Raw genomic sequence first — 14629 nt, 5'->3', positions numbered from 1 at the left:
ACATATTTATTTTGCCATAAATATTTTCATTTATTCTTCAATCTCCATAGTAGTGGCAATAGCATATGATAGCATTTTGGTCTTTCATCACATCAAACATCTTCATCTTTCAAATTATTTCACATTATCTTGGACAGGCATGGCATTTTTTTCACATGCTATAAAATCTCTGTATAGTATTCCTGTGTGTAGTTTTAAGATTATGATGTGAATTAATAATTTAAAAGAAAAAAATTTGTTTTTATAAACCTTCAAAAGATTTTATGAAGTCAACATTTCTATATTTTTAAAAATGTACATATTTTTCCCCTTCCATATTATTTTGTTAATTTTTAATAACATCTAAGATCTTTAACTATTAAATGTCAGCAGATATATATCAAATCAAAGAGAATCTACAATTAGTTATGTTTAACAACAATATTGTATGAGATCTATTTTATGAAATGTGATTTCATTTTTTGACCTTTATTCATATCTCATATTCTTCTGTTTTTTAAGGTGCTTCTTGAGATATTTTTACATATTGTAAAATAATCAGATCATAGGAGGATCCAATTTACTGTTGCTTCCAGAACCCATATCATACTTTGTTAAATTTAATATCACAGCACCTTTTGTTTTATGGTTGTGATACACTTACACAAACCACTTTTTTTCATTTTAGTTTTCTTTGTTTTTTATCTGCATCATGATTTTTTATTTTATGCCATTTTTATTTCTGCATTTCAATTATTACTTTCCATTTGCATCATGCATTGTTATCGGATATGCAAGTTTCATTTAAATCATTATTACAAGTATAAATGAGAAATTAAAAATTCTATCGCATTATTTATTATAAGCATCATATATTTATTGAAATTAGTTTTAGTAAATTTTACATCTTTATTATTATATACAATTTTTATCTCAAAAATGTTTGTTATTTATTTTTCTCTCTGGAAGATAAATAGCAAGATATTTAGATATTTAGCAATATTAATTTTTATACCTGTACCATATTTTGCATATGAATAATTTTTACACATATTTTTTCATATTTGTTTTACACATAAGCATAAGAGTTTTTTTTTTAATTTAAACAGTTTTTTCCACAAAAACACATGTATACATTATGTTGTTTTTTGTATAAAGGCATTTTAAATTGTATATATTGCATGTATATTGATTTAATTATTAGGAATTAGGGTATTATTGTTTTTATATTTTTTTACATTACTTTGCATGTGCATGACACTTAAAAATTATTTAACTTATTAATAAAAATAAAAATCACTTTAATTTTTTTTATCACAATTTTACTCAAATGTAACACATTATTTTTAGGTAATTATTTTCATTGATTATACTTCTAACCTATACAATGTTGTGACAGGTTTTCTGAAATTAGTTATTTCTGCATGAAGAGTATTTTTTTATTACATTTCTGGGAAGTGGTAATTTCTTAAATATGATTTGTGTTTTTCTTTTTTACAATTTTTCACAATATTATGTCCATTATATGTGTATATACATATTTTGATTTTATTTATAGTGTAATTTAGAATAATAGTCTAGTGTAGATTTACATTTTCTTTGTATTCTGTTTCAAAATTAATCTTTGCTGTGTAAAAGAAAAGTAGAATAAGTTTTGTGAAAGAAAGACAATAATTTAAAATGAAAAATAAAAGTAAAGTTTATTTATATTTATTAAAATATTTAAAACTGAGTTGGCTGCACTCTGTAATAGTAGTATAGTTTTTCACTCATAGTATAGAATATGATTTTTTTTCGCAGATAAATAATAATTTTGTAAGGTATTTGAGTATTGTTTTTAAAAATTATTTATTTTTGTAGGTATTTATCTACCACTTAAACTGGTTGTCTTGAATTTGGCAACTGGAAAATTAATTTTTTTTTTTTTTATATTAAGGGGTGGTTTCATATTTTAGTATTTACTCATCATCAGTTATAAACTTCATTGTAGTTAGTATTGTATTGTACTTAATACAAATTTGTTTTTGAACTAACTGCAAAAGGTATAAAAAAACAACTTAAAAAACTGACTTTAAAAGAGCACAAAAAATAACAAATAATAATTTTTAATTCCTTAATTTTTATTTGGATTCCTTAAATTCCTGTATCAAGTTGTATACCAGATGATAAATAACTACCAACAATTAATTAACCCATAATTTAACACCCTTAATTTGTTTAAATAAGATCAAAAAAATTGAAAAACTATTACTTTCTAATAGGTCATTTTTTTAAAATAGATTTTAATTTTTTAAAAAGTTGATTTAACTTTCAGACAGATTTTTTTTACTGAATATAACAGCAATTTCACCACTCTCTCACTCTCTCTCTCTCTCTCTCTCTGATTAAGTGATGCATTTCTGTGTTTCATCTGGAAGAGTTTAGATTTGAATCTTAGACAGGCTTGACATTTTTTACACATTAAAAAGTTCGTTTGTACTTAGAAATGAAAGGTAATTATTCAGGGCACTGCGTGTAATTGCCAATGTAAATAAATATATAAATTTATTGATTGATTTGTAACTTCTTTCACAAAACTACTACTTAAGATTTATAATAAATATTGGTTAATATTACTGATTTATTATTCTATTGTTTAAATATGCTTCAAATATCTGCGTATATGTATTTTGTTTTAAAAACAAAAGTCTTATCAATGTTTACTACAACATTAATAGCTCCACATTAATTTACTACAAATTATACTATTTATTTTTACAATTATCTTAAAAATTGTTCTTATCAACATTATAATGTTAATGTTTATTAATGTTAATGTTAATGTTAACATTATAATGTGAATATTGGATCTGCTAAACTTCTAGAAATAACTTACATAATATTTTTGTATGTTTTACCATATAAAGCACTTTTTCAACAGAAAAAAGGTTTTTTACTCATACAAGACATTATTAGGAAATAGTTTACTAATTAACTTAAAAAATAAATATGATTTCAGTACATTGCAGAATTAACTGAGTTGTTAGTTATATTCCATTAAAGATTATCATCAGTAATTTTTTGCATTATATAATTATATTGTTCTAATAGTTATTGTTTATTTTTTTTCATAGATCTTGACTCAAGAAGATTGGAATGTTGTTCTATTTAATGGTATGGAAAAGACAAGCCATTGGGCAGCATTATATTTTGTTGCTTTGATGACATTTGGGAATTATGTTTTGTTCAATTTACTTGTTGCTATTCTGGTTGAAGGATTTTCCTCTGAGGTACTTTGATAAATTTTTTTGTTATAATTTATGGTAAAACCTCTCAAGTAATATTAATTTGTACTAGTGACAGTTACATGTATTTTATTTGGTTTAATTTACATTAATTAAAAAAAAAGAAGAAATCATAAGAAACCATTTCATTTATTAAGATAAATAAGATGTTGATCAGCTTCATGAAATATGATTAAACTTTTCAAAAAATAATTCACTTTCTAAATATAAGAATTTTTTTAATATAAATTTAATTTATAATATATATTTATATATACCTAAGATTTATTACCTGTTACCTTTCACTGTAGTCTCCCTGAACTAAAATTAATTTATTCCATTTTTGTAGAAATTTCTTAATTGTATTCACAGAGAAGTCTTCTTAAACCACCTTTAGGTAGTTTCAATGATCTCATATTATTGTTAAATTTTTTACCTCATAAAAAATTTCTTCAATGATTGTCTGATTTTCTTTAAAGAATAATCTGCTGAAACTAAGTCAGAACTGTATGCTAGATGAGAGAGAAAATTACAGTGCTGCAACTGACATTTTTTTAAGTAGATAAGATGTCCAGGTAAATAACAGCTTTTAAATCCAAGCTCATGGTAGCCGTGAGTTAGCCTGCAAAGAAATTATTTTTCCTTTCTTAGAAGAGATTGCTGTGATACTCTCTAACATATTTGCTTTCTTAAATTATCAAGTAAAATGCTGAACCAATCCTTCACCAGAGATAACTGTAATGTTGAAAAATCAGTTTTCTTCTTTTTTAAGTTGCTAGAGAAGTTGACTGAAAGCTGTTAAACATTTTTCCTTTTACTCTGTGTATAAAAATAAGGATTTTGTGCACAATTTATTTTTACAATAATTTCATGTGCAGTATTTCCTGTGTTCCCAAAACTAATTCTCCTAACTTTGGTGACTATTGAATGAGTTATTTGCCAGTTGAACTCTATGTCCTCTACCTGTACTTAAACATTTTTCAGGAACAATAAATGGGAGATCTGCTGTAAAAGGATATTTAAGCATTCTTGATTAACTGAGCATGCAACTTTGACAAGAACTAAGTTATCATATAGCATAGTATTATGGAATTGTCAAAAATGTTTACTATATAGTGTTTTTCTTGGAATTTCAATATTTTTTTGAAACTGTGCTCATGAATCGTTCTCTAAGGATTTTGCTCAATAGTTGACCTTACTGACATTTAGAAGTTTGAAAAATGTTTTCCTGTATATTTTTTTTTAAAACTGGTATTAACATATATATGAGACTAGAGAACAAATACTTAAGAAAAATAATTCATAAAAGCACTTCTCAATAATAAAATCATTAATAATAAATTAAGAAGGAATATTTTAAATAAAAGATGCAGGAAAATTTATTCTGTCATATTTATGAGATAATAATGTCAGGATAGGAGGAATTTTAAGGGTATAATCGCCCTGAGGTAGGTAATCCCCACGTCCGGAACACAACAGGGCGGCAACAGCTGTACTCACGTACAATACATTCAGATGGCTAATGGGGTTCCGAGTGTTGTTCTCGGATACGTTCATTTTCGGCCGAATTACATCTACAGGCCGAATTTCAGGACTGGATTTCGCGGCCACCTGCAGGTACGAAACTTTTAATGATTATGGACATCGATTGATACCACCTTTAGAGCTGGCGATGTGGCGGCCACGGTCGAAGTTATTTGCAGGTATAACGGAGGCCTTTCGTTGTCTACATGCCCCCCGCGATGGCAAGCATGTAGTTAAGGTGCCCATGTTTTTCGGGGCATGGGAGCCCTGAAAACCTCGGTGTGTAAGGGCCTGGAGTCAGTGCAGAGACTGCGCATCCGCTCTCTGTCAAGACATATGCCGGTTCCACCGGAGTACCGGAACGGACCTCCAGGGTTGGTAGCCCCGGAGTGGGGGTGTACCCCGGCGGCTAGCCTTACTACAGAAGGGGTCGTTCTACAATGCAAGTTGAACAATCAAACGTGGCAGAGGGTTCACGTAAACACCCTCGTTTGGAACCAGCCGTTTCGCCTCAGGCGAAGAAGTGCGGAATCTAGAAGGATTGAGATTGAGGCTAGAGAAAACTTACAAAGAGCTTTTTTTTTGAGTAGTAATGTACCTAAACCCAAATACTTGGTCATTACAAAGGACGATGGAAATTTCTCGAGGATGAGTCCTTTTCTGATTGCTCGGGAAATAACTAAATGCGCTGGAGGCCCTGTTAAAGAAATAAGGAAGACCTTCGCAGGACTTTATGTTGAGACTGTAAACGATGCTCAGTCTCAGAAGATTCTAGGGCTTAAAAAGATTGGAGAATTGGCTGTACGTGTCGATCCCCACGGTACGCTCAACACCTCAAGGGGTATGGTCGTCTGTCGGGATCTTCTAAATTGCTCGGAGCAAGAAATTGTTGAAGAACTTGCATCACAAAGAGTAACAGAGTGTCGCCGATTGAACATGAGGAGGAATGGCGAAGTCCTACCTTCGGACTCTCATTTTCTCACATTTAACCGGCCTACTTTACCGGAGAAGATAAGAGCGGGGATACATCGATTGGATGTGCGGACATTTATCCCACAGTCAATGAGATGCTTCAAGTGCTAACGCTTTGGCCATACCGCTACCAAATGTGAGGGAACGCAAATATGCGTGTGCGGCGATGAGGTGCATGAGGGAGAGCCGTGTAAGAGCCCCCTACATGCGTCAATTGCAAGGGACAGCATTCATGTAGATCCAGGAATTGTCCTATCTACAAAGACGAGGTAGCTGTGCAGGAAGTTAAAACCCTGCAGAAAGTCAGCTACTTCGAATCAAAGAAGATTATTAACGCCCGCAAACCCAGAGCAACAACTTATGCTCAAGCTGCGGCTGCTGTTCCTACTCCTGCTCCAATTGCTATAGATGAGACACAAATTATAAACAAACTTGCGCCTACTTTGGCTAACATGATTGAAAGGATCATCGAAAACAAGATGAAGCTTTTAAGCACCAAAGAGTTTGTTAAGCCAAAGATAGTGGTACAGCCTGCTGAAGATAAATCTGTAAAAATGAAAGTTGCTCCTGTAGAGAAGAAAACGGACGCCAAACCTGAAATCCAAGCCCGATCCATGCCCATCGTCCTCGGCGGCTTCTGTTGTCTCCGATTCGGAGACTGGAAGCTATACGGGCGACGACGTTCTCCGCGAACACGATGCTGTTCGCAATATGGAGAAAAAAAGAAAAAAAGGATGGCCGAAAGGCAAACCCAGACTATAATTTAATTTAAAATTAGCGAGTCGATTGTACAATGGAACATCAATGGATGTTCTTCAAACATCCATGAGCTCCAACGCTTGGTACATGATGTAGACCCGATTTGTATATGTCTGCAAGAAACACATTTCAGCCGAAATGAAAATTTTAAATTAAAAGGATATGACATATTTCGGCGAGATCAACTGCCAAATGTTAGAGTTAGAGGTGGAGTAATATTAACATCGAACAGAGCTACCACCAAAGCGGTTGTTCTAAATACAAACCTACAAGCGGTCGCCATTAGAATGAAGCGTCCGCTTCAGGTCACTGTCTGCAGCATATACTTACCGAATTTTGATTGGAAGGAGGATGACATAGCGCGATTAGTATCTGAGCTTCCCCCACCTGTCTTATTGGTGGGTGATTTTAATGCTCATAATTCTCTTTGGGAATCGGATCGAGTAGATCCCCGCGGAAGAGAATTAGAAAGGTTCCTGATGAATTCTGAACTTATTCTTTTAAACGACGGGTCAGGAACCTTTTTCAATGCCAGAAATGGATCGACGTCCTGTATAGATCTTGCACTTATAAGCGGATCGATAGCACCGAGGTACAGCTTCCATGTTTTAGACGATTTTCATGGAAGCGATCATTTCCCGGTGCAAATTGTAACTGATGTTACAAGGAAAATATATCCCATCTCTAAAAGATGGTTGTTTGAAAAGGCAGATTGGACGATCTTCACAGCTAGAACGATACTCCCTGAAACAAACCTACTCCCTGAAATATGTTGACGCTATAACAAATGCGATACTTGAGTAGGCATCGAGATTCATTCCCAATACATCTGGGAAACTTACGAAACGACCCGTTCCATGGTGGAACGATGAAATAAGTGAAGCTATTAAAAGAAAGAAAAGAGCGTATAACGCTCTTAAGAAACCTCCTACCCTAGAAAATCTTATTGCCTTTAAAAAATACAGGGCGTATGCAAAACGTCTCATGATAGACTCGAAGAAACGATCCTGGCAGCAATACGTGTCATCCATCGACAGAACCACTACTGCATCAGATGTTTGGAGGAAAGTGAAGGCGATTTGTGGGCGTAAAAACTTTGCACCCATAACTAGCCTTCAAGATGAAGACGAAATTAAGGACACTTCAAACGAAATCGCAGAGTTATTATCCATTCACTTCGAGAAAGCCAGCAAAACGGCTAACTACGAAGAAGATTTTCGAGCGAAAAAAGAAGGAACTTGAAGGTCTACTAAATTTCCGTACTGAGTATAATTACTCATATAATGTACCATTTAAAATAGAAGAATTCATGAAAGCGTTGGAGAAAGCAGGCAACACAGCTGCTGGTCCGGATGAAATCCATTATAATATGATAAGGGAGCTGAATACCACTGCAAAACGCAGACTGTTAGAACTGTATAATCAAATATGGCGGGATGGAATGTACTCGCAGCAGCGGAAAAAAGCTCATGTTGTTCCAGTACCAAAGAAAAATAAAAATTTAACAGATCCCAATAGCTATCGTCCTATCTCCTTGACGTGCGCTATGGGAAAAATACTCGAAAAAATGATTAATAATCGACTCGTCTGGGTTTTAGAAAAAGAAAACCTGATATCACCATATCAAGCAGGTTTTCGACAATACCACTCTACCACCGATCAAATGATCAACTTAGAGAATACTATATGCAACAGCTTTATTACAAGAAAACATTGTGTCGGAGTCTTCTTTGATCTTCAGAAGGCTTTCGATATGACCTGGCGACATGGAGTAATGCTCCAGATACATGAATGGGGCATTCGTGGCAATCTGCCAGTATTGCTCAGCAACTACATGAATGACCGTACCTTCCAAGTACGTGTCAACAATGAATATTCAACTGAAAGAATTTTGGAAAATGGCATACCACAAGGTTCGCCGTTGAGCGGTACCTTGTTTACCATCGCCATTAATAAATTGATATTAGCCATTCCAGTAGAAATCAGCAAAAGCATCTACGTTGATGATTTGGCAATTGTGTATGCCAGCAACAAGACTGCTATGGTGAACTACAAATTGCAACGGGCGATCAACGCTCTAAATGAAGTTGCGAAGAATAATGGATTCCAATTTTCACCAGAAAAAACATGTTGTGTACACTTCTGTAGGAAGAGAATTCCTCATCAAAGTCCTATGTTGAGAATTGGCAATGATCCAATACAATATAAAGACAACGTGAGATTTTTATAAGATTTTTATTGTATAAGGCATTGGTTCAATCGAAACTCGACTACGGATGTATTGTATATTCATCCGCTAGGAAGTCGCATCTAAGAAAGTTAGACGTTATTCACAATAGCGGAATAAGATATGCAACAGGCGCTTTCCGCACAAGTCCGGCGACTAGTCTAATGTCTGAAGATGGAATACTGCCACTACATTATAGAAGAGAGATCCTTTTGCTAAGATACGCAGCAAATATATGGACTTTTCCTGCCCATATAAATGACAAACTTCTTAATAATCTTCCTATGGCTGCATTATACGAACATCGTGCTACCTATTCCAGACCAGCCGGAATTAGATACCACGAATTAAGAAGAAAATACGAAATTGCTATTCCGGAGACTCTAGCAATTTCCACAAGAGAAATACCGCCGTGGCTCTTGGCAGCGGTACATACAAGGTTGGATCTCTCTCAGGAAGAAATAAAAAAGAAACCAGCAGTGATCATCCAACAGGAATTTTTGGCAACCGTTAGTAGTTATGAAGAATATATTAGAATTTATACTGACGGTTCTAAAACCGAACATGGTGTTGGATCCTCCGTATATGTAAATGGAAAAGCCCATTCTTGGAAACTGCCAGATATGGCCAGTGTTTAGCCAGTGTTCGCAGACGAAGCTGCCAGAAAGGCAACAGTCTGCGATGATTTGGATGCATTTCCTGTAAGAGTGGCCGATGTTAAAAACTGTCTAACGAACATAGTAAGAAACAAATGGAATACTGATTGGAGGAGTTTAAATACAAAATTAAACTCAGTGAAAACTTCTCCATATAAATGGAAAAGCGAGTTTAAGTTGACTCGCCATGAACAAGTAGCTGTGACCAGACTTAGAATCGGTCACACGCGATTGACAAATTCATATTTGTTAACCGGCGAAGAGAGACCAATGTGCGGTGTTTGCAATAAAACACTTACAATTAAGCATCTAATAGAAGAGTGTACAATATATGAGGACCTCAGAAAGAGGTTCCGTGTAAGAAGTGACATTACTGCTGATCTGAATAATGGAAATGAAGAAAAGATAGTTGCATTTTTACACCCCAGTGGACTTCTTAGAAGTCTGTAAAAGTTGAAAAATTTTTAAAGCTGTGTTAAAGAATCTCTAAGTGGAATTCTTTATGTATATAGCAGTCTTGAAGCGTGGCACATGTAGTGACGGGAGTCACTACATGTACAAGTACATACATGTACATACAAGTACTACAAGTACATACAAGTACATACAAGTACATACAAGTACTACATGTACTACAAGTACATGTGGCAAGAGGACTACCTCCCGGTAGCCCTCTTGCCTAGGCCATCCTGGCTCATCTGCAATCAAGAGCAGTGAGTCAGGGTGTGTCCAATGATGGCATGGGGGACCCTCATGGGTAAAGTGAGGGCGCGAGGCTATGGGTAAGCGCAATGGATGCCTGTAGCCTGTTTATAAGGAGCCAACTGCCACGGCATCCTGATGTGACTAATATACTGCTTCACGGCGGTTCTTGTCGCCCCGAGGGTGCTTAAACAAACTATAAACGAGACAGGTAGAAGAAAGAAATGGTATTGATAAGTTGTATTTTTAATTTAATGGTCTTTTTGAGAACCTTATCTCAAATTTTAATATCGGGGCCCTTACACCCCGTAAATGTTGTTTTCTCTTGTTGTTGTGTCTTAATGTTTTTTATGTTGGTTGTGCTTTTAAATAAAATGTAAGGGTCCTTTACACCCTTACATATGACGATCCCGATGGTGATACTAATTTCTTTTAAAGAATGTGATGAGGGCTAATGACCCTAGCAGTCGATGCCCGTAAAAATTCAGAAAAAAAAGTGTATAACAAAAAGAAACAGTTTTTTTTCTTAATTCTTTATTGAAAATGGTTGTGATTTTTTTTTTTAGTACCTATATGATTTTGTTGAAAACCGAAAGTTTGTGACGTACACACACTTTGTAGTTGCTGTTCTGTATAGTTTTCCAGGTTGTGTACTGCTGCATTCCTAAGTATTATTAATGTAGTTATTAATGTTTGTATAAAAATAGTTAAATTGTATTTAATTTTTTTTTACAGAGAAATGAAAGACGAGAACGAGAACAAAGAGAGTTGGCTAGACAACAAGAACAACTAAGAAGAAAATACTCAGAATGCTGTAGTGCTGAATACTCATCATCATGCTCCCATTCAGAGAGTGATAGTCTTGCACATGTATATTTATCTTATACAGTTTTATTATTTTTTTTTTTTTTTACTGTTTATAAAATATACAATTGCTTTCTTTTCCATTGTTATGCACACATAGCCATAAATCAGTTATCAAGATTCTCTGAATTTTCAAGTTTATTCATATGCACATATGAATAGGGATTAAGGGATTTCTTTTAATCCATGAAATAATAAGCACTTATAACTTTCATTGGTTAGATTTCTTTTTAAAACTCATTTGTCAAGTAGTTGAATTAAATTTGATGTAATTAAATTTTTTTAATGAAACATGACATACTATTGAAATATTTTTATTATGAACATATCTTTTATTAATGTTTTCTTTGTTTTGTTCCACATTTAGAAGTAAAAAGACTCTCATAAACATAAATTTATTGTTTCCTATATTATGTTATTTAGAAAAAACTATTGTAGCCTGCACAGAATGTTTCCTTTTACCTCTGATAATAACTATGCCTGAAAAAATGTTGGGAGATATTTCTTGTAGTGTGAAATATAAATTGAAATAGTATCTGTGCTTTAAATTTTATATGGTTTGCTTCTACTTTAATGTACTATAATCACTAATGACAAAAGTATTGTGTTACGTTAATCACTGTTTAGCTGTGTTAACAAGGAAAAGAACATCTTATAATTTATATATATGTATATATATTAACAAATATACTTAAAGAAAGGATAAATTATTTCAAATTATTGAAATTTGGGCAGTGTTATATGGAAACATTATTAAAATCATTTAATTTTATGCAAATGTTGCATGCATTTAAATTTTATTAAGATTTATGCTGTAAAAAGTGGTTGTTTTTTTTAATTCCATTTGATGTAAAGGAATAACTTAATATAGAAAATCACAGGATATAGAAATCACAGAAAAAAATAGAATTATTAAAATTAACAATCCCTTAATTTTAAGCATTAACCTCTTAGTGGATAGAGCAACAAATGAATTGGAACAAAGTTTGCTGTAGTTTTTTCTTAATCAGCATTTAAATCATATCAATTATAATGTACCTTTTTTATAGATATTCTTAATTATATACTTTTTTATTAAATATAGCACTTTTTATTCTTTGATTTAAATTAAAAATAGCATAAATAAATACTTTAAAATGAAAAATAAAATACATATTTTTCATGTACATAAAGTTTGGTGGTTCATAGCTTTTCTGACAGACATAATAACCATAATATGAAATATGAGCCATAAAAGTGTTGTTCAGCTAGACAGATTTTTTTTCTTTACTTATATTTTTTTAATGAATTTCAGCTGTATGCACAGACATCAACACTTCGGGGAAAATTATCGACTGCAAACTTATACATGAACATATAATACAGATAGATTCAAGGGACTAGAGAAAATTTAAAATTATCAGTTTAACAGAATTCCACTACACTAAAAATGTTATTCTTTATAATCTTCTTAGTTTTCTTCCTCCTTGGATGAAAAAAAGGAAGATTGTAAAATATTAAGTTTACTATTATAAAGAAAAAGTCAGAAATTTACATCATACAAAGTTCCAAGAAATTTATTTTTGTCATTCATACAGTAAGTTTATATAAAAGAAAAACATTAAAAATAAACAAAAATGGCACCATATATAATAAAAAGTCATTTATGACCAGCAATGAATTTTTTAAAAATATTTTCTCACGTACACAATAAAATAAATTAAAAATTTAAAAAAATTATATTGTTTATGTTATCAAATATTTAAAAATAATGTATTTCACGCAGGATTTAAAAAATGAATGGGAAGTGGAAGGAAGCAAAAAGATGAAAGATAATGGACATAGAGAAAAAGAAAATACATGGAAACAAAAACAAAGATTGATAAGAACAGACTGTGAAATGAAATGTAACATTCAGAAAGGTATGATGTAATTGAATTTTATTGGAAAAATTTTAACTGTTAAATATTTTTGCTATATATAAACACGTACAATATGATTATTCTATTAAAAAATAATTTATTTATCTGGAATGTGAAGGGGAGACATCACTGTAAGGGACAGCATTGCAAAAACCATAATGACAAGTAGATTTCTTGACTAAAAAATATTTGTCTTCCTTTCATAAAATTTTTTTTCTTTGAAATTTTAAGCTGCATAGACCAGTCATAGATGGACCTCTGGCCTGTAATCAGGTATAAACCTGAATGAAATTCATTGTCGTAAGGCTAGAAAAACATTAATGAATTTAGAAAAGTGTCAACAACATTTCTAGTTGGTGCCTGCATTATTGGAATCAGAACAACAAATTTATTATTTCCTGGCAATTACGATTACATTCAGTGCCCCTGATTAAATATGACTCTAAAATAACAACTTAATCTTAAATTGTTGTAATTATTTTAGAACAAGGCCTGGAGACTTATGACTTATTAAATAATATTTATTGTTAAACGGTATACAAAAATCATTCTGTTTATTTTTTTTTTTAGTAAGTACCATAAAAATAGCTGTTGTGTTTTTATTATTATTAGCACATTAATACATCAAAAATCAAACCTAGTTGTACATTAAAATATAATTTAAGAAATGAACTTGGCAGGCCTGCCACATAATAAGATCAACTATGATTAAGAATCCCAGTGATTTAAACCTTAATTAAACAATTCAGCAATACAGTCTGATTTTGAACACTTGTGTATCCTCACACAGTTAATCACCACCTAGTGCACTGATACAGCATTAGCTAAAAAAAGACGTCTATAATATAGCGCTATCTAGATAGCACTACAGCAGAGCTATAGCTCTACAAGGGAAGGTATTGTAATCAATCCAGTTTGGACATTTGTGGTTTTTTCTATAATATTCAAAGGAATGGTAAAAAATAACTCTGAGCTTCATTACTTCATTATTTTGATTGAAGAAAGTCCTTTTAACATTACCTAGACTATTTTACACTGGCAACCAAATGTAGCATGGGGATGTAGCTCCTAGTAGATGTATGAGATTATATCGTACATTTTTATAATTACAGAAAGTCAGATGTTAAATAATATGGGCCCACAACCAGCTGTTGCCCCTATTATTACCCACACTGCTGCAACACCACAAGATTCACCTAGTACCACTGCTCGTGAATTGGATAGAGAATTTAATAATCGTTTAATGCCTCTTTGCTCAAGTTCTCTTTCAATTGATTCTATAGATTGTTCTATGGTGAGTACAAATAATTATGATAATAGTTAGTGCATGATATATAACTTAATTTTTTTTTTAATTCTCACATCACATTATTTCCTTCCGTAGTTTATGTTTACTGAGAAAAAATATGGAATATTGTAATAGGAAGAAACAGTTTGATTTCATACTTGTACCTGTTACTTCTTAGTTATAAAATTAAGTTTAAAAATGTTACTTTTCTTGTGATTTTTTTTTAATAGTGCATGTTAATCACTGTCATGCTGCATAACAATTAGGATTACATTCATTGTTTTTCGTTATGTTTTTTTTTTAAAAAAAGAAAATTATTAATTTTATTTCTTTCTAGAATCGAAAAGATATCTACAATAATATTGCAGATAAATGAATTTAATATATTGTTTAAAAATATATAATAAATTAAAAAGCATAATCATAATTGGAAAAATATGTACATTTACTGATAAACATTTCTAAAATAATCATTTTTATAACATGTAATGTTT

At 32.0% G+C, this 14629-nt stretch overlaps 1 protein-coding gene across 1 annotated transcript in view; it reads left to right on the top strand.

The window, feature by feature from the left end:
* Positions 1 to 14629, top strand: part of Ca-alpha1T (Ca[2+]-channel protein alpha[[1]] subunit T) — a 276487-nt gene that overhangs the window by 184570 nt on the left and 77288 nt on the right. The window contains exons 16-19 of the mRNA XM_075375644.1: positions 3093 to 3248; positions 10818 to 10952; positions 12712 to 12847; positions 13960 to 14141. Coding sequence (XP_075231759.1) covers positions 3093 to 3248; positions 10818 to 10952; positions 12712 to 12847; positions 13960 to 14141 — 609 coding nt within the window. The remainder of the gene's footprint in view (positions 1 to 3092; positions 3249 to 10817; positions 10953 to 12711; positions 12848 to 13959; positions 14142 to 14629) is intronic.

Source organism: Lycorma delicatula, chromosome 9 (genome assembly GCF_047948215.1).
Source record: "Lycorma delicatula isolate Av1 chromosome 9, ASM4794821v1, whole genome shotgun sequence".
In the NCBI taxonomy this organism is placed as follows: domain Eukaryota; kingdom Metazoa; phylum Arthropoda; class Insecta; order Hemiptera; family Fulgoridae; genus Lycorma; species Lycorma delicatula.
Note: the sequence above shows the minus strand (reverse complement) of the source record. Positions and strands in the feature narration are given on the sequence as shown.